General features: G+C 49.4%; 2 protein-coding genes across 4 annotated transcripts; one reads left to right on the top strand and one right to left on the bottom strand.

The window, feature by feature from the left end:
* Positions 1-944: 944 nt before the first annotated feature.
* Positions 945-10,817, top strand: PHKG1 (phosphorylase kinase catalytic subunit gamma 1). The gene is made up of 10 exons (XM_039238072.1): positions 945-1,128; positions 4,331-4,445; positions 4,927-5,105; positions 5,518-5,572; positions 8,076-8,141; positions 8,415-8,578; positions 8,989-9,079; positions 9,216-9,369; positions 9,546-9,671; positions 9,940-10,817. The coding sequence occupies exons 2-10, from the start codon at positions 4,363-4,365 to the stop codon at positions 10,183-10,185; spliced, it is 1,164 nt and encodes a 387-aa protein (XP_039094003.1). The 5' UTR covers positions 945-1,128; positions 4,331-4,362; the 3' UTR covers positions 10,186-10,817.
* Positions 10,818-11,224: 407 nt separating this feature from the next.
* SUMF2 (sulfatase modifying factor 2) lies at positions 11,225-21,899 on the bottom strand. Of its 3 annotated transcripts, XM_039238073.1 has the most exons (9): positions 21,802-21,899; positions 19,961-20,117; positions 16,963-17,077; positions 16,514-16,558; positions 16,016-16,166; positions 15,102-15,157; positions 12,912-12,996; positions 12,581-12,725; positions 11,225-11,411 (listed from the first exon to the last, which is right to left on the bottom strand). In XM_039238073.1, exons 1-9 carry the CDS (start codon positions 21,866-21,868, stop codon positions 11,327-11,329), a joined length of 906 nt encoding a protein of 301 aa, XP_039094004.1. In that variant the 5' UTR covers positions 21,869-21,899; the 3' UTR covers positions 11,225-11,326. The 3 variants fall into 3 exon arrangements, with proteins under 3 accessions (XP_039094004.1, XP_039094006.1, XP_039094005.1); XM_039238075.1 differs by lacking the exons at positions 19,961-20,117; positions 21,802-21,899 and adding an exon at positions 17,458-17,774; XM_039238074.1 differs by lacking the exons at positions 15,102-15,157; positions 16,016-16,166.
* Positions 21,900-22,012: the final 113 nt, after the last annotated feature.

The following is a 22,012-nucleotide window of genomic DNA, read 5'->3' as shown; positions in this document are numbered from 1 at the left end:
AAAGTCCTTCCTGGCTCCTGTCTATATAGCAGTCAAGCAGTGTTACCCCAGAGTGAAAGAGATGATCAGCATGAATAAAGGAAAGAGTTCTTGGGCCCACATCTGGGGTTCGTCTAGGCCTTCCTACTTACCTAGTGACCTTGAGCAAATCACATTCTCTTTAAAATTGCCTTAATACCAGAGTTTCGGGGTCCAAGTGAGAATGTGTGAGTGCTTTGTGAAATGCTAACCAAATGAGTGCTTGTGGACTCAGCCTCTGTGTGAAGCACTGTATTAGCCCCTCCTTCGTTTGGTGTATTAGGGGTTTGAAAAAAGGTAGCTTTAGAATGAGAGAGAGTAAGTCCGTGACTGTTGTGTGCCAGCACATTGCATCCATTATTTCCAATTCTGTCAGCCTCTTAAGGTAGACTCATACTGATGAGGGCTCTCACCCAAAGAGCCCAAAGGTGCACCCTGCCAGAGCTCATATGCTTTTCCTGGCACACGGACCTCCTCCCAACAGACCACAAGTTGAAAACCAAATGGGTTAAGGATGAAATCTTGGAGGCAGATTAGAGATGGATTCCTGAAAGGGATGTTCGCTAACCTTTAAGGTCTGCATTTTGCAGGTTAGCCACAAAACTGTTCCTGAGTGGGCCCCTGTGGCTGCTGGGGCTACAGTGTGGCTGTGCCAGTTTTTCCTGGGGTTTCCCCCAGGTCCCTGCTCTCAGTATGTAGAGACACGGCTCCCAGAGAAGTGAGTGCATTCCCGTCAAGGCTGGCTTTATCTCTTCTGGGCCTGGAGGCCAAGGGAGCTCCAGAGGGAAGATTGGTCACCTCACGCTGTCCTGCCTGCAGTCAGGCCACCAGAGCTTCCCTCACCCTCCAGCAGAGGTCACCTCCTGCTGAGCCATGGTCCTTGCTGAGCCTTGGCCTGCATCCCAGATTTGCAGTTGTGATTTATTTCTGGCACGTCAGCCTTCGTCACCAAGTAGCAAAGCCCGGAGGACGAGCAGCAAGATATCCTACTGTAGCCACGAGTGTCTGCTGGGGACCCCCTTCAGCCCTCAGTTGTCCCCTCCCCACAAGGGGCTCTCAGACCTTTGGGATTCCTGTCACATTCACTCAAGGGCCTGCGAGGATCTAACGGTGAGTAGCTGGGCCGGTGATGGACAAAAGCCAGGCGACAGGCAGAGAGAGGGGAAGGCTGTAGGGCAGAGAAGATAGAAACACCCAGAGCCATTAGACCCTCTTTTCCCTTCCAAAGGCAGCTGGTTGCAGAGTGGCAGCATTGACTCTTGAAGCCCCCCTCAGGGTATTTGCCTACAGAAAGTGGGTACCCCGTGACTGTACTTTCAGACTCTCTGTTTGGGGGAGGGATGTTTTGTTCCAAAAAGGACCAGGTCTCCCACTCCCATCTGGGGACCTTTTCCAAAGGAGTCTTGGGAAAGGTGGGGAGGTGGGGGCATGTAGAGGGATAGTGGACAGAGGCACAAAGTTGACTCAAATTAGGCCTAGAGCCAGGCGACGGCCCCCCTGCTCCCCCCCCCTCCCCAAACAAGTGAGTGCAGCCAGAAGTGTGCAAAGCTGGTCATGCCAGGGAATGGAGCCCCCAGCTGGGATGGCTTCCTGGAATGGGTCCACCACATTCTCTGCCGGTAGACGGCTGGGGGAAGGAAGAGACCTTGTGCTACCCAGCTTTGGGAGGTGGGGGACACAGACACCCATCTTGGGAACTTAAAAGGACTTGCAAGGAAATGGGCTTGTTTTTACAGGAGGAGACATTTCTGTGCTCAGTTGGGGTTGCTGACTGGGAACCCTGTGAGCAAGCAGCCCAGGCGCCTGCTGTTGGCAGAGATTGTTGTTATTCTAATTATTCCTCTGGTAACCAGGCACCCAGCAGTGGGGACACCAGGCTTCCTGGAACAGCTAGCCCTACTTGGCTGGCCAGCAAATTGGCCCCTTTGATAGGCCAGGCCTTCTTGGGCCCAGCAAGGGCAGTAGAAGCGGGGCTAGAGGCAGCTCTGCCCTGCTGAGTGTTGACTTGTGCCCATTTTTTTTTTTAATTTTTTATTTATTTCTAGGAAAGAGAGAGATAGACAGCGTGAACAGGGGAGGGTCAGAGAGAGAGAGAGACACAGACTCTGAAACAGGCTCCAGGCTCTGAGCTGGCAGTCAGCACAGAGCCCGATGCGGGGCTCGAACCCATGAACCGCGAGATCATGACCTAAGCGAAAGTCGGACACTTAACCGACTAAGCCACCCAGGTGCCCCTACTTGTGCCCATTTTCTATCTGGCCCCTTCCTGTCAGTAATTTTCTCTGTTCCTCAAATCCTGTATCTGAGGTAGAGGGAGTTTAGTACTGTGGGGGCCTCTATATTCCTCAGGCAGGGGCCTCTGGGTAGCTTAGTCAGTTGAGCGTACAGCTCCGGTTCAGGTCATGATCTCATGGTTCGTGGATTCCAGCCCTGCTTCAGGCTCTCTGCTGTCAGCGTGGAGCCCACTTTAGATCCTCTGTCCCCTCCCTCACTTGTATCTCCCCGACTCACACTCTCTTTCAAAGATAAATAAACATTGGTATTCCTCAGGCAAAGCTAGCCAGCCCAGCTCCTGTGTGCAGGCCTGAGTGTCCTGGTTTTGTAGCGACCCACGCTGCGGCAGGACCACCCAGAGCTCACTGGCCACCATGAGGTAGCACGTGGGGCATTCTGAGGACAGAACCGACCTGCCATCAGGACCCTGAGCCAAAGGGATACCTCCAACCACTGACTCCCATCCAGGGAGCAGCACTGGGCACGGCAGGGAGGAATGGCTAGGACGCCCCAGAGAAGATCAGTCTAATGGAGGAGGTGGCACCACACACTGACAGGTGATACCAGAGGCAGGGCCCATGAAGCTCTGCAGCCCTCTGAGCACCTGGCAGAAGAAAGAAGAGAAAGAAAGAGAGGAAAGGAGGAAAGAAAGAAAGAAAGGAAAGTCCTGGTTGAGGGCAGAATGAGGAAGGAAGGAACAGTGGGAAGTACTGGGATTGTGTCCCCAGAAGGAGCGCTGTTTTCATGGAAGGACAGTTACACTGGGGGAGGTTAAGGAGAGGCTTAAAATCATATTGAGAAGATAAAATCATGAAGCTTCTCACCTTTCCACAAGCACAGAGAACAAGCAGAGGAAAAGCAGGACCGGCCTCATCTCCTCAAAGAGAGGAAACAGCCCTTTAACTTGTCCCCTGCAAAATTTCTCTGGGGTTCTTTCTAAAATCAAGGGTGAGCCCAGTCAGAGTGGCTAAAATGAGCAAATCAGAGAACACGAGATGCTGGCGAGGATGTGGAGAAACAGGCACCCTCTTACACTGTTGGTGGGAATGTAAACTGGTACAGCCCCTCTGGAAAACAGTGTGAGGGTTCCTCAGGAAACTAACAATAGAAGTCCCCGATGACCCAGCAATAGCACTGCTAGGAATTTACCCAAGGGATACAGAAATGCTGAGGCAAAGGAGCACATGTACCCCAATGTTCATAGCAGCACTCTCCACAATAGCTAAAACATGGAAAGAGCCTAAGTGTCCATCAACAGATGAATGGATCAAGAAGATGTGGTTTATCTATACCATGGAATACTACATGGCAATGAGAAACAATGAAATCTGGCCATGTGTAGCAACATGGATGGACCTTGAGGGTGTTATGCTGAGCGAAATAAGTCAGGCAGAGAAGGACAAATATCATATGTTTGCACGTATAGGAGGATTAGGAGGAACTTGACGGAGGAACAAGGGGGAGAAGAAGGGCGGAAATGGTGGGGGAAAGGGAGAGAGGCAAACCATGACAGACTCTTGAATGCTGACAAAAACTGAGAACTGATGGATGTAGGGGGGAGGGGGGATGGGCATGGAGGAGGGCACTCGTGGGGACGAGCACTGGGTGTTATGTGGAAACTAATTTGACAATAAACTATTTGTTAAAAAAAAAGAAAAAGAAAAGAAAGAAAATAAAATCAAGGGTGAGCCAGCCTTGTCAGAGCTAACCTTGGGGCTGATGGCCCAACCTCCTGCCTCCAGCATGGACTTAGGCCTGGCTGGCTCTCAGCTGCTTCTACCACGGGGTGGCAGCCTACAGCGAGAACATCCGGGAAACCCCAGGGTCATCTGGGATTCACAAAAGTTTGCATCCAGTGGGAAGACGCAAGCTGGGCTCTTTTCAAAGGGTTTTTCAATTCACATTTATTCTGAACATTCACGATAGGCCTGTTCTGTGCCAGGAGATACAAAGAGGAGTGAGAGAAAGGGTTCCAGCTCTCAAAGAGCATATCACCTAGATCAGGATGGCTGACAGTTTCTTTCTATCTCCTTCTCAGAGGCCCTCAGTATCACCCCAGAGGAGCTGAGCATGACCCGGGATGAGGCACTGCCAGACTCGTATTCGGCACAGGGCTTCTATGAGAACTATGAGCCCAAGGAGATCCTGGGCAGGTAAGGCCCAAACGTGCCCCAGGAAGTGCTGTCTTAGGCTCCAGCCAGTTCATGGACCCATCCTCAAAGCATTTTCCACTTGGAGAAACCCTCAGTTTGGGGTCCTGCCCTCCTGAACCAGGACAGTTGAGAAGGGTATAAAAGCACCCGGATAAGAGACCTCTCCCACCAGAACTGTCCCAGTGCTGTTGACAAGCACTTCCAAACCCACCTTCACACCAGGGTCAGAGATCAGGGGTCAGAGGGAAGGGTATGGCCCTAGTTGCTGAGATAGAGCGCTGAACTAGGAATCAAGAGTCCTAAGACCAGGCTTGTACATCAGCTCCAGACAAATCACCCTCCCTCTGCCATCTTCATCCCACCCATCCGCAAAAGCTCCTACGGAGTTGGTGGATAAGGCAGGACATCTCTCTTGTGGCTTGGATCTGGGATTCTCCCTGGGGTGAGGGGCTCCTGGACCACCTGTGCTCTGCACCCCCAGAGGAGTTAGCAGCGTCGTCAGGCGCTGCATCCACAAGCCCACGTGCCAGGAGTATGCTGTGAAGATCATTGACATCACCGGCGGGGGCAGCTTCAGCTCTGCAGAGGTACAGGAACTGCGAGAGGCGACGCTGAAGGAGGTGGACATCCTGCGCAAGGTCTCGGGGCTCCCCAACATCAGTGAGTAATGGCTCTGGGCCCCAGCAGGGTGCTCCACTATGATTCTGCTCTAATAACCCAAGTCAGGGAGTGCAGCCACACTGTGCGGCTAGCTGGGACTCCCAGAGCGTCTCCTGCCCCCTGCCAGCCCAGTGCCACCCTCGCCACTCTGGAGACTCAGTTCTAAGCCTCCTGTTCCAGCCAGACAGAGGGGTTACAAGCAGAACTGGAAGTGGCTGCAGGTCAAGGAATGGGGGTGTGAGGTCCCGGGGCTGGCCCCTCCCTTAGCGGGGCTCCTTTGAACACTGTTCTGATGCCCTTTCCGGCTTCTGAAGTCAGTCCGAGCAGCTTTAATCCCCTTTGCCCCTGTACCCCCGCTGCCTCTGCCCAGGCTCCCCTGCTACCTGAAACGAGTTAGTCATTTCCATTTCAGTACAGCTGAAGGACACTTATGAGACCAACACTTTCTTCTTCTTGGTGTTTGATCTGTAAGTACCCAGCCCTGGAGCCAGCCACACCCTGGGGCCTGTACAGTGCTTCCTGGAGACCAACAGCCAGCTCCCCGCACTGCGGAGGCCAAATAGGATCACCAGTGCTTCAGGCTGATCAGCTCTGGGGGTCAGGCTGCCAGCTCTCGAATCCTGGGGCCACCACTTATGAGCTAGATGGTTTCCTTAAGTATCCGTTTTCCCGTGGGTATTACAGAAGTAATAGCATGGCAAATGGCAAATGCTGTTAATTAATCAACTACAATGATGATGACAAAGGTGGTCATTCGATACTCATTCTGGACACTGAGGATGTGGCAATGAACAAGACAGATAAAGTCTCCAGCTTCATGTAATAATTTTCACAGAGAGGGAACAGAAAGCAATGATACATGCACATAGTTATGTACATGTACAGATGCATGAACCAGGGCAGGGGTTAGAGAGGGGGTGGGGCTTCCTTGGATGGAGCTGTCAGGGAATGCTCTACAGAAGGTGACCTGAGCAGAGACCCAGATGAAGTGAGGGAGGGATCAGAACCAAGAGCTGAAGAAGGACCCTTCCAGCAGAAGGACAGAGGGAAGAGCCAGAGCAAGGGCCCGAGAGGAAGGGCTTCATGTATTCCAGGATTGGCAAGGGGGCCAGGGTGGGGGAAGGGGGCAGTCTGTGGCGTTGGCAGAATGTGAGGCCAGTCTGTACTGAAGACCAGATTTTGCAGGCATGTTAGTCATGCCAAGGGCTTTGGAGGGAGGAAAGCATCCCTTTTATTTCTGAAAAGCATCCTACTGACTGTAAGGAGGCAAGAGTGGAAAGGAAGAGGCCAGCAGTATATTGAGGCAAGTGGCCCACCAGGGAGGCAGGTGGTAAAGCATGTATTTGGGGTACGGCTCATCACCGTTGTCACCAATGTCACTATTCCCCTGCTTCTGCACCAACAGAGCTACTGAGACGAGCTCCTTGTCACAGGCTCCACTGTGGGCAGTGGGCCTTTCAGTTCTGAGATCCTGTGTTTTCTCAAAAAAGGAAAAATGATAACAACCACCGTGCCTATCTCATCAGGCTCTAAGCATGGACTTCGAACGACACAAAGTGCTCTGTGAACAATGTGTTCAGACTTACTATCATTTTTATTAGAAAGGCTTCCCAGGGAAGGGAACTCTCCAGCTCCTTGTTCCCCCACTCCACTGAGTCCTCCCTAAAGGCTGCATGAACCACCACTGTTGTGCGGGTGTCTTGATTCCTCCATACATAATAGCTAATTTTAAGGACTGGATTTACTTGAGAACATTATTCAAGTAGATTTTATATTGTTAGAATGTTTCATACTGTAGCCATCCTGAATAGGTGTAGGGCTATCTTTGAGACACAGTGTAACCTGGCCTGTGTGTACAATTAAACTGCCAGGTCCAGGAAGCAGCAGCCAGTTGTATCTTGCACAGTCCCCAGTGTTTACTGGTAAATCTTAATGCTGTTGCTAACAGTGAGTTCTTCTAGTGTCTTTAAGATGGAATTAGGATGATAAAAATGGGATTCACACATTGCCTTTTTGGAACACAGTGCAGATATTGTACAGATAAGGCTCACCTCTCTAAATTCTAGGTTATCTCCTCAAACCCCCAAACCACCTCTCTAAATTTTAGGTTATCTCCAGAAGCCCCATCCCTGCCACACCAGCTAAGCTCAAGGGTTTTCTTGCCTCTGTGACACTGGCCAAATCCTTGGTGCCCTAGGAATCCTCCTGCTTTCCCTGGAGGGGTGGGTGAGAAGGGGCAGGATGCACCTTTCCTCTTTAATCAGGGGAGACTTTCCCAGGGACCCCAAGACTTAACCAGCTGCAGCTGTCCCCAACTCTGCTCGGTGGCAAGGCCCTGTAGAGCCCTTGCGGGCAGCTCAAATATCCCTAACCTTTGAAGAAGTTGCTTAGGGAAGCTATTTTTAATGCTGCCCTGAGTTGCCCTCCAGGGTATCACTGGGTTGTTTTAGCAGCGACCTCTTTCTACATCATCCCCAAAAGTGAGAAGATTGAATTGTAATCCCTAATCCTAAAATAGGCAAACTTTGCTCCTGCAAAGGACACTCTTGTCCTGATCTGGATCTGGGGCCTTGGGCCAGTGGCTCGGGGTCCCTCTTTCATCTCCCAGCCCTGATTTTGGCCCTGATAGATCCCAGTCCGTGTGTCACTTCCACAGGTGGGGGGACCCTCAGGGTGTTGCTGTCCCACCCACAGGTGGCGGGGACCTTCAGGCTGGCACCATTCCATCCACAAGTGGGGGGGGCACTCCCCCTGGCACCGTCCTACCCTTTCAGCTTCTGCTGTTCTTCTAATCTCCCTAGACAACCTCTCTGTTCACTTCCCCAGCTTCTCCCTGCAGCCCTTGGTCCTTCATGGGGAGTGTCCCACTCTGCCTCTGGAGATATGAGGGAAGGAAATAGGTCTCTGGGAGTAGGGTAAGGAGGGGGTGGTCTTGGGACCCATCCAGCTACAAACCCTCCATCCCCACAGGATGAAGAGAGGGGAGCTCTTTGATTACCTCACTGAGAAGGTCACTCTGAGTGAGAAGGAAACCAGGTGAGGATCCATTTGCCCCCATTTCCACTCCCTGTCCGAGTCCAAGTGGTACCGGCACCAAGGTCATGGAGTGGGCGCAGCATGCATTTGTGCGGGCTGGGGGTGTGCACTGCTGGCTTTGGTAGCCTCTCTCCCTCTTTGGCTCAGCCTAGATGGTCCCAGCCTGTCCTCCCACACTGGCAGTCTGGTGGGTATATGGGCTTTGGTCTCCCTGCTTGTTACCTCACCCTGCAGAATAGGAGGTTAGAGTGACATGTGCCTGTCCCATCCCAGAAAGATCATGAGAGCCCTGCTGGAGGTAATCTGCAATTTGCACAAACTCAACATTGTGCATCGGGATCTGAAGCCCGAGAACATCCTCTTGGATGATGACATGAACATCAAGCTCACAGACTTTGGTTTTTCCTGCCAACTGGAGCCAGGAGAGAAGCTGCGAGGTCTGGTAACGTGGCTTGGCCCATGTCAGGGGCTTAGGCTCTCTCATCTATGCTCCCAGGAACAGAGGTTGTCTGGATTTCTCCCCAAAACTTCCCCCCAGAATAAAAATCCTACCATTTCAGGGCTAGGTGTCTCTTCAGATAAGCCTCCTCCCAGGGCTGAGCCAGGTTCCCTGCCTGAGTTCCAGGCCAGGATGGCTAGACATGACCATGAAGCAACAGCCCCAAGCAGGTGGTCCTGTGAGCCAGCACCCAGCCCCTGCCCTTGACTCTGAAGCTGGCCAGTGTTAGAAGAGTCCCAGCCCAAGCACCATTTTGCTTTTGTCTCCATTTTTTTTTTTTTTTTTTTTTGGATCTTCCCCTTCCAAGTGCCCCATGCTGACCTGTCCTGAATATAACTATTGCTGCAGAGGTCTGTGGGACCCCCAGTTACCTGGCCCCTGAGATCATTGAATGCTCCATGAATGATGACCACCCAGGTTATGGGAAGGAAGTGGACATGTAAGTATGTTGCAGAAGGGTGACCCAGTGGGACAGGTATGCCCCCGTGGCTAGAAGCACGTGGCTGGGGGGGGGAGGGGATGGCAGGAGCTACAGCCAGCCCTCCTGCCTTCCTCCCTGTTCCACCTGGTACCAGGTGGAGCACAGGCGTCATCATGTACACCCTGCTGGCTGGCTCCCCACCCTTCTGGCACCGGAAACAGATGCTGATGCTGAGGATGATCATGAGTGGCAACTACCAGTTTGGCTCACCTGAATGGGACGATTATTCAGACACAGTGAAGGACTTGGTGAGAGACCACGCCTTCTGGCTCCGCCACTCAGGCGAGGGGGGAGCCCACCATGAGGGAGGGGGACATATCACTCTACAAAATGGAGGACCCTGCTGGGAAAGACCTTATGTCGTCTGAAGTGCTGGAGGGGACCCTGCCTGGATGTTTTCAGCTCCCCCCCCTTATTCTCTCAGGTTTCCCGCTTCTTGGTGGTGAACCCCCGGGGCCGCTGTTCAGCAGAAGAGGCCTTAGCACACCCATTCTTCCAGCAGTATGTGGTGGAAGAAGTGCGTCATTTCAGCCCCCGGGGCAAGTTCAAGGTACTGAAGCTCCCCTCCCACCCATCCTGTGATGGCTCCAGCTCAACTTCTGGCACCAGAGAGGACAGATGTCACCCATCTGGCTCCAAGAGCCTACGTCTCTGCAGATGCCGGAGGGGTGGGAATGGTAGGGGGGACCCTAGGAAAGGCCCAGTGGTAGGCACACAAGGCTTCCTGGCAAACAAGCTCAGGGAGTCCCTGCACTGCAAGGGGAAGGAGACAGGCGGGCAGGGGCTGGGGCCAGCTTCTCAGTTCTGGCTTTCCACAGGTGATCGGTCTAACAGTACTGGCTTCAGTGCGGATCTACTACCAGTACCGGCGGGTGAAGCCGGTGACCCGAGAGATCGTCATCCGCGACCCCTATGCCCTCCGGCCTCTGCGGCGACTCATCGATGCCTATGCTTTCCGCATCTATGGCCACTGGGTGAAGAAGGGGCAGCAGCAGAACCGGGCTGCCCTCTTTGAGAACACACCCAAAGCTGTGCTCCTCTCCCTGGCTGAGGAAGACTACTGAGGGGCGAGCAGGCGGGATAGGTGGGGCGGGGAGCGGGCAAGGAGGGAAAGCCATAGAAACAGAAGTTGAAGGGGTGAGATCATGTCCAAGCCTCTGTCCAGAGGGGGCACTTGGCCCTGGCCAGATCCCCTGGGCCTGAGGCCACTATCCCTCTCTGGGAAGAGGCTGTGCACAAGAAGGGCAGGGCGCTCCCATCACACGCTGATGAGTGAGGTCAGGGCCTGTCCCCATGGAGGGGAACTGCTTCTCTACTTCCCAGCTGTGGCACCATCTCAGCTTCTTCTCATGGGAGGCCCAGAGTTCCGGACGCTTGTGCGCCCTTCCCTTAGGGTCCCAGGGTGAGGATAAAAGAGAACAGTCTGAGATACACAATCACAAGAGATTTTACTGACCTCACAACATCCAGTGACACCATGGGAGCCGGTTCTTTTCCAGGGACGCACGCTTAGAGGCACATGGGAGCCCTTATCTGATTAATAATAGAAAGGGAAGGTTCTGGTATTTGTCTCTCTGGAATATCATTCACTTTGTGACTCTCACAATACAGTTTTGTCTGGTAAATCATTCGGTTCCCCTAGACCCTTTTAAGACTGACATTGTGCTTTAAAGAGCCCTGTTACTGCATTCTACATACAAGTAGCGGAAATTAGTTTCCTTCCTTCCTCAGTGTAGTGAAACACTACAAATGCGGCGAATGAAAGAGGTATTTTCCTTCTACAGCAATATGCTGGGAAAAAAGAGAGAAATGGGGAATTCTGCCTTGAGAAAAACAATGTCGGATCCTTGAATCAGACAGTGAGAAAGGGGACTTAAAAATTTTAACAAGGTGCCTTTCAGAGCACTCCGGCCCAATTGTTTTGGGCCCTGTATGGTTAAGATCTGACCCCTAAGAGAAACGCCCAGCTCCCGGCCACAATCCATAAGTTGGGCCCCTTCTCCAAGAGACAGTGGCACCCCTCCTCTGAGGTCAGAACCTCTCCTGGCCTGGTGAGAGATGCCTGCCACAGAGGGATGGGGGATGGGGAGGGAGCTCATTCCTGACACTAAAGTTGAAGAGCCTGGAGTTTGGCTGAGTCTGGAATGTGGCCAGGGGAGTAACACAGGCACCACGGGGCTCTTCTCTTTGGCTCCACGTAGCTGTTCACAACTCCCCAGGAAGTCGTCCTGCACTAGATGCACAGCGGAAGCCCAGGTTGTCTGAGGCTGAATCTGGAGTGTTGCCCATCCTGGCATCAGAGAAAAGGAGAAAAAATGGACATTTGTTGAAAAGGGGCCTGGAGCCTTAATCCATTTTCCTGCTCCACCTCCTAGGCCTTGCTGTGGTCCAGGGTGCAGGGGGGCGCTGGAGGACGCAGTCTAGAAAGAAGCCTGGGGTGAGGGCGCTCCTGGGGAAAAAGGGAAAAGGGCCCTGGGACAGGGTGGAGGAAGTGTGAATGAGCAGCCCTGAGAATCTGCTCTGGAAGGCAGGAAGGGCAATGACTAGTAGCTTTAGTTGCTGGTGGTTTAGAATAACTCAGCCGAAAAAACCTGCCAGTAAGAAGTGAAATATCGGAGTGCCAGTGAGTACTTTGTAGGTTTTAATGAACTTTCACATATTCACTTGCCATTTCTCATCACCTCTGGCACGGAGGGTTTGTTCGCCATTTTACCCACCCAGCAGATGTAAATGTCCTGCCCAGAGCCAACCACTGCCTCATGGGCACAACGGATTTAGTGGCAAATCCAGCTTCTTGGTTCCCAGGCCAGTACCTTCTCCACTACTTTCTCCTTAAGGAGGTGAGGGAAAGCCCGGGGCCTCAATATGGCAAAGAAACGTCTGCAAACCTGACTTCCTCAGGCCACAGAAACCACGGTCTCTTTTTAGTCATTATGGAACCCAGGAATAGGAGGGGTCACAGGGAGATCAAGCAAAATAAATGTAAAGAAGTAGAGAGAGGCCCAGCAGTAGCACTCAGGTGCCAGCACTAATCATCTGTGTGAAATGAGAAGGTCCCAGCACCTCCCTAAGCCTATTTTTCCTTGACTGTAAAACAAAATGGTTACAGAAAATGACTTTTCACGTGCTTTCCAGTTTGAAGAGTCCATACTTCCATGACCCCAGGCCACGATCTACTGACATGGCCATGCCACCCCCTGCCTCCGCACAGCCAGTTATGAGGACAAGAACAGAAAGAAAACAGGGTATGGGACACAAAGTCCCTCTGGGTGCTGAGAGCTGGCAAGAAAAGGCCCAAGTGGCCCTGGGCTCTTTTGCTTCTCATGGCAAGTGCTGCTCGTTCTCTCTTCTGTGCCCAACCCTGGGTACGGATGGAAGCATGGAAGCAGTGCTGATACCAGCGCTGGCACTGCTCTGACCAGGACCCCACCCTCAGCCCCCAGACCCCAGGCTCCTTACCTGGTGGTGACCCGGGCCCGGTGATTGGCAGAGCCATCAGCTGTGTCAATCCAGGATGCTCCCCGGAGGACACGCATGTCCTGGTCAGTGGCCTGGTACGTCGATGCTGTCCACTCCCACACGTTGCCCATGAGGTCATAGAGTCCTGCAGCACAGCAGAGGGGGGTCATCCCAGGCTGGGTAGCAACAAACCCCTCCCCTGCCCCCTATATATGAAGTCTTCAGGGGAGCAAATGTTTCCCCGATGGTGTTTCTCTCTGCCTCATCGATCAACAGAAGATTCCACCAAGCAATTTGTGAGTGTTGACAGCAATGAGACAGGAAATCTTACCATAGTTATTCTGTGGGGGGAAAGCATTCACTGGGGAGACTCCATGGAAGCCATCCTCAGCCTTGTCACCCTTGGGGAACTTTCCCTGAGAAGGAAAAATTTAGACTAAAAAATTGACCATCCTGTTCCAAGGCAGGTGTCTCTTGGAAAACCAAGGTCAGTTGCTGTGTCATCTGTGGTAGGGTGAGGGGAATGGGGAAGTGTTCTGAGGTGCCCATCCTAAGCCCCCAAACTAGTTTCCTCATGTCCTCCACCATCACCTCCTGGCTGGATTAGGATGGGCGTGCTTTCCCCTGTGCCCAGAGGGGTCTGGATCAAGCCCACCCCACTCCCACTTTCTCACTCTCAGCAGCTCCCACTCTCAGAGGGTTCCCTCTGCTTTGAATGCTATGTGTTTCGGTGCCTTGGGAAGAAAGGCTCTCCTCCCCTCCTCTGTGCTCAGCACCACCTGTCGTCTCCAGAATGACCGATGCCCACCCTGTGCTCTCCTGTACCATCTTGTCCCCTTCTACCACCAACAGGTTTAACTTTCCCATGTCTGCCCTGACTCTATGCTCATCTGTTCTTAACCGCCAAAATTCCTGAAAAAGGAACCTTTTTATATCAGCATATTTGCTGATGCAATGTGTCCAACCTGTTCGTTCTTCTCATTAAAACTGGGGTTCATCTCCCACTACTGTATGGAAGCTGCCCTTACTAAAGGGGAGATGAAAGGGGCAATAATTTACTCAATAGCACTCGATTTGTGCTATGGCTGCTACATTTATCTCTTTTACAAGGTTGTGAGGCAAGTATTTTCTCCCTTAAAAAAAACTGGAAACTGAGGCTCAAAGTGGTTAACTTATCAAAATGGTTAACTTAGCAGTGAAGAAGTCAGATCTGTCTTTTTGCAAAGCTTTGATCCCAAGATCATCTAAGATCAGTTTACCCCTCAGGTCCTTTTTAATGCTTCCCCCTGCAATGCTGACACTGTAGCACTTCACTCTACAGAGTTTCCCTAGGGAATAACATTCTTGCTCAGGATATATGGCGATGACTCCCAAACCACTTGCTCTGACCCAGACTCCTGTCCTAAGTTCCAGACTCATATTTTTTTTTTAATTTTAATGTTTTATTTATTTTTAGGAGAGAGAGAGAGACAGCGTGAGCAGGGGAGGGTCAGAGAGAGAGGGAATCACAGGCTGAAACAGGCTCCAGGCTCTGAGCTGGCAGTCAGCACAGAGCCCGACGCGGGGCTCGAACCCACGAACTGCGAGATCATGACCTAAGCGAAAGGCGGACGCTTAACCGACTAAGCCACCCAGGCGTCCCTCCAGACTCATATTTTTGACCTTTCAGCATATAAATGACCCAAAGGCATCTTAAACTAAGCTGATCCTAAACTGATCAAGTTCTATCCCTCTGACCCCAAATGCGTATCATCTCTTCTGGATAATGGTAGCGCCATCATCCTGCTGCCCAAGCTTAGATTAGTGCTCAAACCCAACTCTCTTTCACCTCTCTGCATCTGATTAATTACCAAACTCTATCTTCTCAGGCATGCCTCTTCCGTGTGGCTGCCTCTCCATTCTGCTTCTGCTTAATTCATATGTTCAAAATTCCCTGGGCCATTGCCACAGCCTCGAATTCAGAGACACCCCCCTCCCCACCACCATTACAGTTCCGCTTTATTTGGTCCTGTGCAAATTAGCAACAACTAGCATACTGTCCAAATCAAATGATGCTGTTAGTCCCCCTGCCGGCTCCCCACTGCCTACAGGGTAAGATCTAAAACCATATCTTGGCACACCCGGTCCTTCATAATCTGCCTACAACCACTGCCTACCTCATCTCCTATACCTCCCATCTCACTGTGCTCCAGTCTTTCTGAATTTGTCCCATCTCTGAACACACAGTACCCTTTCTTAATACAGTGCTTACACTCATGCTGTTCCTTTAGCTGTGAATGCCCTTTCCTACATTTTTCATTTAGCAAACTCCAATTCCATCAGCTCCAATGTCATCTTCTCTGCTGCAACTCTCCAGCGTGTAGCCAGACGACACTGTCTTTTGCTTTACCAGTTTACCAGTTTAGCAGTCCCTTTAGAACACAAAGCCCTCTGAGTCCCGCAGCCCAGAGTGACGCCTAGCCTACAGCAGGTTTTGATCAAGGCTTTAAGAAGGCAGAGGGGTGAGGAATCTATGTCTTACCTGCCACAGGTTGGTGCGGTTTGGCTGGAACTGATTACCCCACGGGTAAACCTGACCTGCAGGGAGAGCCAGGAGATAGCAGGGGAGGGGGAGGTGAAGGGTTGTGGAACAAGGGAAAGACAGAAATAGTCAGGGAACCAAAAGGAAGTCAGGAGGTGATGAGAAAAGAAGAGAGAGATTACTTTTATTTCCCAGGCCTGTCCCTTCCCCTCACTGTGCTACACTCAGAGCCCTTGGCCTTCTGATCTGTTCCAGGACAGTGCAATCCCAGCTGTGGTTCTGACTCAGGCCAGTCTGTAAACTAACTCTTACCGGACACGTCCAGATTAAGTACAGAAACTGGGAGTAAGAATGAAGAAACTTGTCAACTAGACTTAGATTGGATGAATAAACCAAGCACCCTCATTCATCACATTAATAATTTCGACCACTGGGATAGCTGGTGTGCATTCAAAGAGTAGTATAGGTGCCGAATGCGGGGAGTTGCTGCTTCCTGCTCCTAACTTTATGTTTAGGTGGGACCGCAGAACAACAGAGTCATGAGCAAATAGTGACTCTTTATATTAGACCCTTGACACCTATGGAAAAGGCCGTCTGGGTAGGTGCTTTTCTTTTCCCCTGTGCTACAGTGTTCTGATCGTATTTATTGAAATGTGACATGTCTGGGTGGAATCTCCAAAAATAACAAATTTTATGTTGCTTCCTTCCATTCCTCCAGTTCGTACTTTTTATGGCACTGTACAGAAGTATGGGTCTGAGATGGATGAGAACTGAAAACAGGAACAACTGACCCTTCAGCACACAGTTTAAGAAGCACTGCTCTCGGGAGTATGGACCCTTCCCACCCTTCAAAGCCCCCCAGGCAGGACCGGATGGGAGAAGAATAAAGGGGAGTCTCCCTGCTGACGCTATACCCGTCAAGCCCCCTCGGGCAGCAAACTCCCACTCTTCCTCGGTGGGCAGCCGTTTCCCCCGCCAAGCACAGTAGGCACGAGCATCATTCCAGCTCACGTGTACCACTGGGAGCTCCAGTCTCTCTCGGATGCCAGAGCCAGGACCTGCAGGCTGACAGCCAGGATGAAGTGAGACAGGCTTCTGGGAGCTCGTGGAAGTCTGAGGAAGGCTAGGCTTAGGGTGCCTGAGTTCAGCTTTTACCACTAGATGGAGCAAGGAAGTTGGAGGAGACAGCCTGGTGAGTGAGGAGAGGCCCAGGGTCAGAAAGGAAGAAGTGGCGTGGGCGATGGGAAAAAGGATCAGGGCACAGGAAATAGGGATGCTTGGCTGTGTCCTCAAAATTTCGGGTCATCCTTTTTAATTCTGTATTTCTAAATGGACAAGGGGTCTAGGGAAGCCAGGGCTTCAGAATAAGAGTCAACAGGGACAGAAAACGAGGCAGCTGAACCAACCCTTACCTGTCTCCAGAATGCTCTTTCCACTGGAAACCACCAGAGAAGAGACTGCAAAAAAAGAAGCAGCAGGACTGGAAGATGCTTTGACCCAGCAGGGCCACCTTCCTGACTGACACACAGGAGGCAGAGCAGACCCCGCAGGCTGAGCCGCAGGTGGTCCAAGTGGGGCTGTTTCTGGAACCTTTACATGACCGTTATTTGAGGGGATGTTGAGATGTTCTCTTGTCAGTTCCTGGAGTAACTTGAACCCCACGTGCGATCTGGGTTTTTACAGAGTCTCTCTATGCAGAAACCGGCACAGGGTTAACGTCTCAGGAGTGTGTTCATCTGACTCTTCCAGGGGGGGATCTCTCTTGCTTCCTCCCCTGCCTGCGGCTCTCAGGTGACCCCATAACCCACAGGATTCTCTGTCCAGGGCCCACTCCTGCAGCTGAAAGCCCAGGTTCTCTCACCTCCATCTGATGGGTCACGTTGTTTCTAAGCTCATCGGAGACAAAGTCCTCAAAGACAAAACTCCACCCAAACTTCTCAGCCTCAGTCCGGTACTTTTTTTCCCTGACAAACTCCCTGAAAAGAGAGAGATTTCACTCGGTTAAGCTGCTACGGTTCCGTGTCCCACTGTCACCCCCTCCTGCGCCAGAAAACCTCGTATATCCTTTTCCTTTAAGTCACACATCACAGAGTTTCCATCAACAACAAGGAATTAACGTTAAAGTCTGAGTAGGAGGTTTGCCTTTAAAATCTGTTGCCGTATGTGTAATTCACATGTAGTAAAATTCACTTTTTAGTGCAATTTTGTGAGTTTTGACAAAGCTTATCATCACTGTCACAATCAAGATATAAAGCAATTCTATCAACCGCCTCCAAAATTTCCCTCATGTCTCTGCAAACCAATGATCTGTTTTTTGTCTATAGTCTTGCCTTTCCCAGAATATAAATTCACGTACATCGAATCAGACAGTACGTAGTTTTGAGGTCTGGCTTCTTTCACTTAGCATAATGCTTCTGAGAATCATCCGCATTGTTGCCTGTATTAGTTTGTTCCTCTTTGTTTACAGAGTATCATCTGATTGTGTGGAGGTTCCGTATTTTGCTTATCCATTCACCACTTGCAGGTCATTTGGGTTATCTCCAGTTTTTGGAGGTTATGAATAAAACCACTGAGATTTAAGCGTGGGGAACAAGTCTGTTTTCTGAAAGGTCTTCATAACACCCGCGCTCTCACAACAATCACGAGAGGGAGGCAGAACATGATTATCTCCATCTAACAAATGAAAAAACCCAAATCAAATAAAAATGATGTACTGAAATTTTAGTATGGATTTTCCCATAGTTTGGTATGGTTTAGCAAATTTCAGCATGTAAAACTGCCAGGGTAAAATGAATTGTTTTCACTGGGCTAATAGTACCCTGTCTGTGCTGGCCCTCTGACATGAGATGAGACTCTCCACCCATCAAAGGGGCATTGAGAATGGAGGAGGTGATCGGATGTAGTAGCAATAGCTATTCACCAACCTCAGAGCATCTGAGTAGTTTGAAAATTTTTTTTACCAGAGAGGCAGAGACAAATCATGAGAGTTCTAGGCAAAGTTTAGGGGCTTGCTGGAGGTATATCATAAAATAGGTCATAAAAAATAATAAATAAATAAATGTCATAATTTGAAATATAAAAGAACACACACTGTTCATCTAGCTCGGTAGCTATTTCTGGTGGTCATGATATAGTGCAAGCCTGATCAAAAGTGATTTCTCCTTCAATTTTAATAACTTTCCTGTTTAAAGATACTTTTAAAAAGCATGTATAAGTGCTGGGTGGCTTAGTCGGTTAACCATCTGACTCTTGGTTTCAGCTCAGGTCATGATCTTACGGTTTGTGAGTTTGAGCCCCGCACTGGCTGTACGCAGCCTGCTTGGGATTCTTTCTCCCCACCCTATGTCTTCTCCCTTGAGCTCACTCTCTCTCCCTCACTCTCAAAATAAATAAATACTTAACAAAAAAGCACATATGTGTAGCACACATGTATAATAGAGAAATGAGAAAGCACAGTATATAATATAAAAAGAAAAAAAATGAAATCATCCATTATCACACCAACTAAGACATATCCTTGCATATTGTTCCCTGTCCTGCCCCCCCAAAGAAGGATTTTTAAATAGTGCTTCCCTGGTATTATTTTCATTTGGAAGTCACAAAAACATGGGCAAAATCTGTTAACTAACACAATGTTACATCTCCCAGTTCTTTTAAATGCATGTGCACTCTATACACATACTTTTAAAAATGGAATCATACCCTGTACATTGTGTGTAAGCTACTTTCTTCACTTAACATCTCATAATTACCTTAAAAAAAAAAGATTTGAATGTTTATTTATTTCTTTGGGGTGGGGGAGAGAAACCTCAGCTGGGGTGGGGCAGAGAAAGAGGGAGAGAGGGGGGGGGGGAGAGAGAGAGAGAGAGAGAGAGAGAGAGAATCCCAAGCAGGCTTCAAGCCATCATGTCTTCAACCCAGAAACCATGAGATCATGACCTGAGCTGAAATCAAGAGTTGGATGTTTAACCAACTGTGCCACCCAGGCGCCCCTCCCTCTTTTTGACAAGAGGATTTTAATGGCTGCCAACTATTCTGTGATGTTGATATGATATTTAAGCAATCCCTATATTGTTAATATTTGCTTACAAGTCATCTTTTTAGCTAAGTGTTTTTTGGACAACCTTAATACTTTAAGGAAAATCTCTAAAGGTGGAATCACGGAGTCAAAGGGCCTGAGGAATACACCAATAATTCTTATGCTTACTGTGTCTCCTGAGTAAATTTTTCCCTGTAACTTTTTTTAAAGAGTTTTAAGTCCACATGCAACATTTAAGTCATTTCCCACATTTGCTTTGTCTTTCTGTTCCCTCCTCTTCCTTTTCCCACTCCTCTCTATATTCCCCCCAGATCATTTGAAGGTAAGTTACAGGTATCACCTGGATCATTCCCCACTTTAGCCTTCACAAAACATACCAGCTTAAGGAAAATGAGGCAGCTCGACATGGCTTCCAAGACTGAGTTGAAATCACAATGTTTGTCCTAAAACAATGCCATTTCCCTAAGTAACTCTAAAGGTTATTTAAAGACTCTCAGTTACTATGACCCTTCTCCCAATCCCTTCTCCCTGTGGAAGAGGTTTTTGTTGAGTGTCTGACTTCTGCACATATTTCTCAGTGTTATACCCAGTGTAACGGAAAATCCACAGGCTCAAGGGCCAGAGGATTTGAGTTCCAGGCCCAGCTCTGCCACAGAGTCTCCAGACTTCAGATTCTTCATCTGAAAAATGTAGACAGCACTTATCTCATAGTACTATTGGAAAGATGATATGTAATCGTGAACAAGTTAGTTTCCTTTTAGGTATCAGGGACAAAAATTAGAAAGAGCCTTTACCACTCCTCGAAGAACACCTGATGTACCTGAAATCTTTGTTGGTGACAGGAAATATATCAATGGCAAAGGGTTTTACTGTCACCTCCCGGACAGGCCCTTCACCATCTCTGCCATCTGGTGAATTTGTTCCCATCTGGAATCTCCCACCTGCTAGCTGGACCATGCTAGTAGCCTGCCCATTCCCTGCAAAGAAAAAGGAGCATCATCAGTAATACATGAATATATATAAAACAAGTGACAATATTTGGACCATACATAATACTCACAATGGTATAATGAAAAAAAAAATGGAGGCTTAAAATTTTGGCTTTAAACTCTTATTCTGCCACTTAATTTGTTGGGTGACCTTAGGCAAATAAGTTCATCTGAGTTTTGGTTTCTTTACCTACAAAATGGAGATATCTAGCTATTTCATAGGTGTGGCTGTATAAATTAAAATTACCACACGTGAAATGTTTTGAGTGTATTGTAATGATCCAACAAAGGTTTATTTTCTTCCTTACTGCTCTATTCCTGAACACAATTCTTTGTCTCAGCTAGCTGAATCTAGACACTATATCCTGAAATACATCTAGCACCTTTCTACCCATACTTCTGCTTATGTTGTTTCTCTCCCTCTTCTTCCCCATTTCTCAATGATTTTCATCATTATATCCTCCAGAAAGAAAAGGACTACATCTATTTTGCCAGTGTATTCCTGGCATCTAGCAGAAGATGCTTAATTGAATAAGCGCCTTCATATCTGCTGTTTAAACACCTCAGAAAACCAGAATTAAAAGTATCTTTATTATTTTTTTAACATTTTTTATTTTTGAGAGACAGAGAGAGCATGAGTGGGGGAAAGACAGAAAGGGAGACACAGAATTCAAAGCAGGCTCCAGGCTCTGAGTTGTCAGCACAGACCCCGAGGCCGGGCTGGAATCCACCAACTGAGCCACCCAGGCACCTCAAAAGGATCTTTAATTCAACCCCTTTAATGGGGGGGGGGGACCTTAAAGGAAAAACTACTTAAAGAACTAGTTAGGAGGGACAGCACTAGATCCAGGTCTCCTTACTTCCAGGTTAGTGCTATTTCCAACCTGCTACACTTGTCTTCACACTTTGGGGTGTTATGTTTCTACCTAAGGATGTCTAAGTATTGTAAGTTCCTCAATGCCAAGTCCACCATCTTTTCATGTTTCTCTGTCTAGCTCTCTTATTCTCCTTCTGACACACTCACACTGATGATTTCATCTACTTCAAGGGAGGAAAAAATGGACAGGGAAATCTGATTAAAAAGGAATTAAGAAATAACATATAACTGCAATGTATGAACTTTATTTTGACACTAACTCAGTTAAGTAAACTATAACACAGTAGGTGAATATGAACACTAACTGGATGTTTAAGGATACTAATGACAATTGTTAGTTTTTTAAGATAAAGAGTACGGTTCTTTTCTTCGTTACTTCTTGTCTTTTTGGCTATTCAAGCTGTGTATTTACAAATAAAATTATGTAATGTTTGAATTCACTTCAAAAAGGCCCCAGGAGAAGGGGAAAGTGGGATACCAAATCAGCAAGATTAGTTATAAACTGATACCTGTTTTTAAGCTGAGTGACCAGTACACAGGACGGGGTGTTTTTATATTCTTTTACTTTATGTTCGAAAGATTCCAAAATAAATCAAAAGCAGTTAGATAAGGAGAGGAGGGTTAACCACCACGCCAAGTTGGCCGCCTCCGGGAGGCGCCTCAGGCTGCTCCAAGCCCATCCAGGAAGCCGGCGGTGGGGCCACGGGTCCCTTTCCCGACCTGGGCAGGGGACCCACCCCTTCCCTGATGTTTCTTGAGGTTCACAGGGGCAGGGGGCAGGCCCAGCACACTAACCTAGCACGAGCCAGGGGCCAGACAGGAGCAGCAGCAGCAGAATTAGCAGCCGTGGTGAGGAGCCCATGCCGGTGACGCGGTGACACGGCCAGAACGCATTGCCGTGCAGCCCTTCTGCGCATGCACAATGCGTGCACCACCTCGGCCACCGTACCGCTGGCAACGCCTCTTTAGAGCTTCCCCCAACCCCCACTCCTTTGGTCAAAAGGGT

Source organism: Hyaena hyaena, unplaced genomic scaffold (assembly GCF_003009895.1).
Source record: "Hyaena hyaena isolate Hyena2069 unplaced genomic scaffold, ASM300989v1 scaffold_135, whole genome shotgun sequence".
NCBI lineage: Eukaryota > Metazoa > Chordata > Mammalia > Carnivora > Hyaenidae > Hyaena > Hyaena hyaena.
This window is presented reverse-complemented; position numbering and strand designations above follow the sequence as displayed.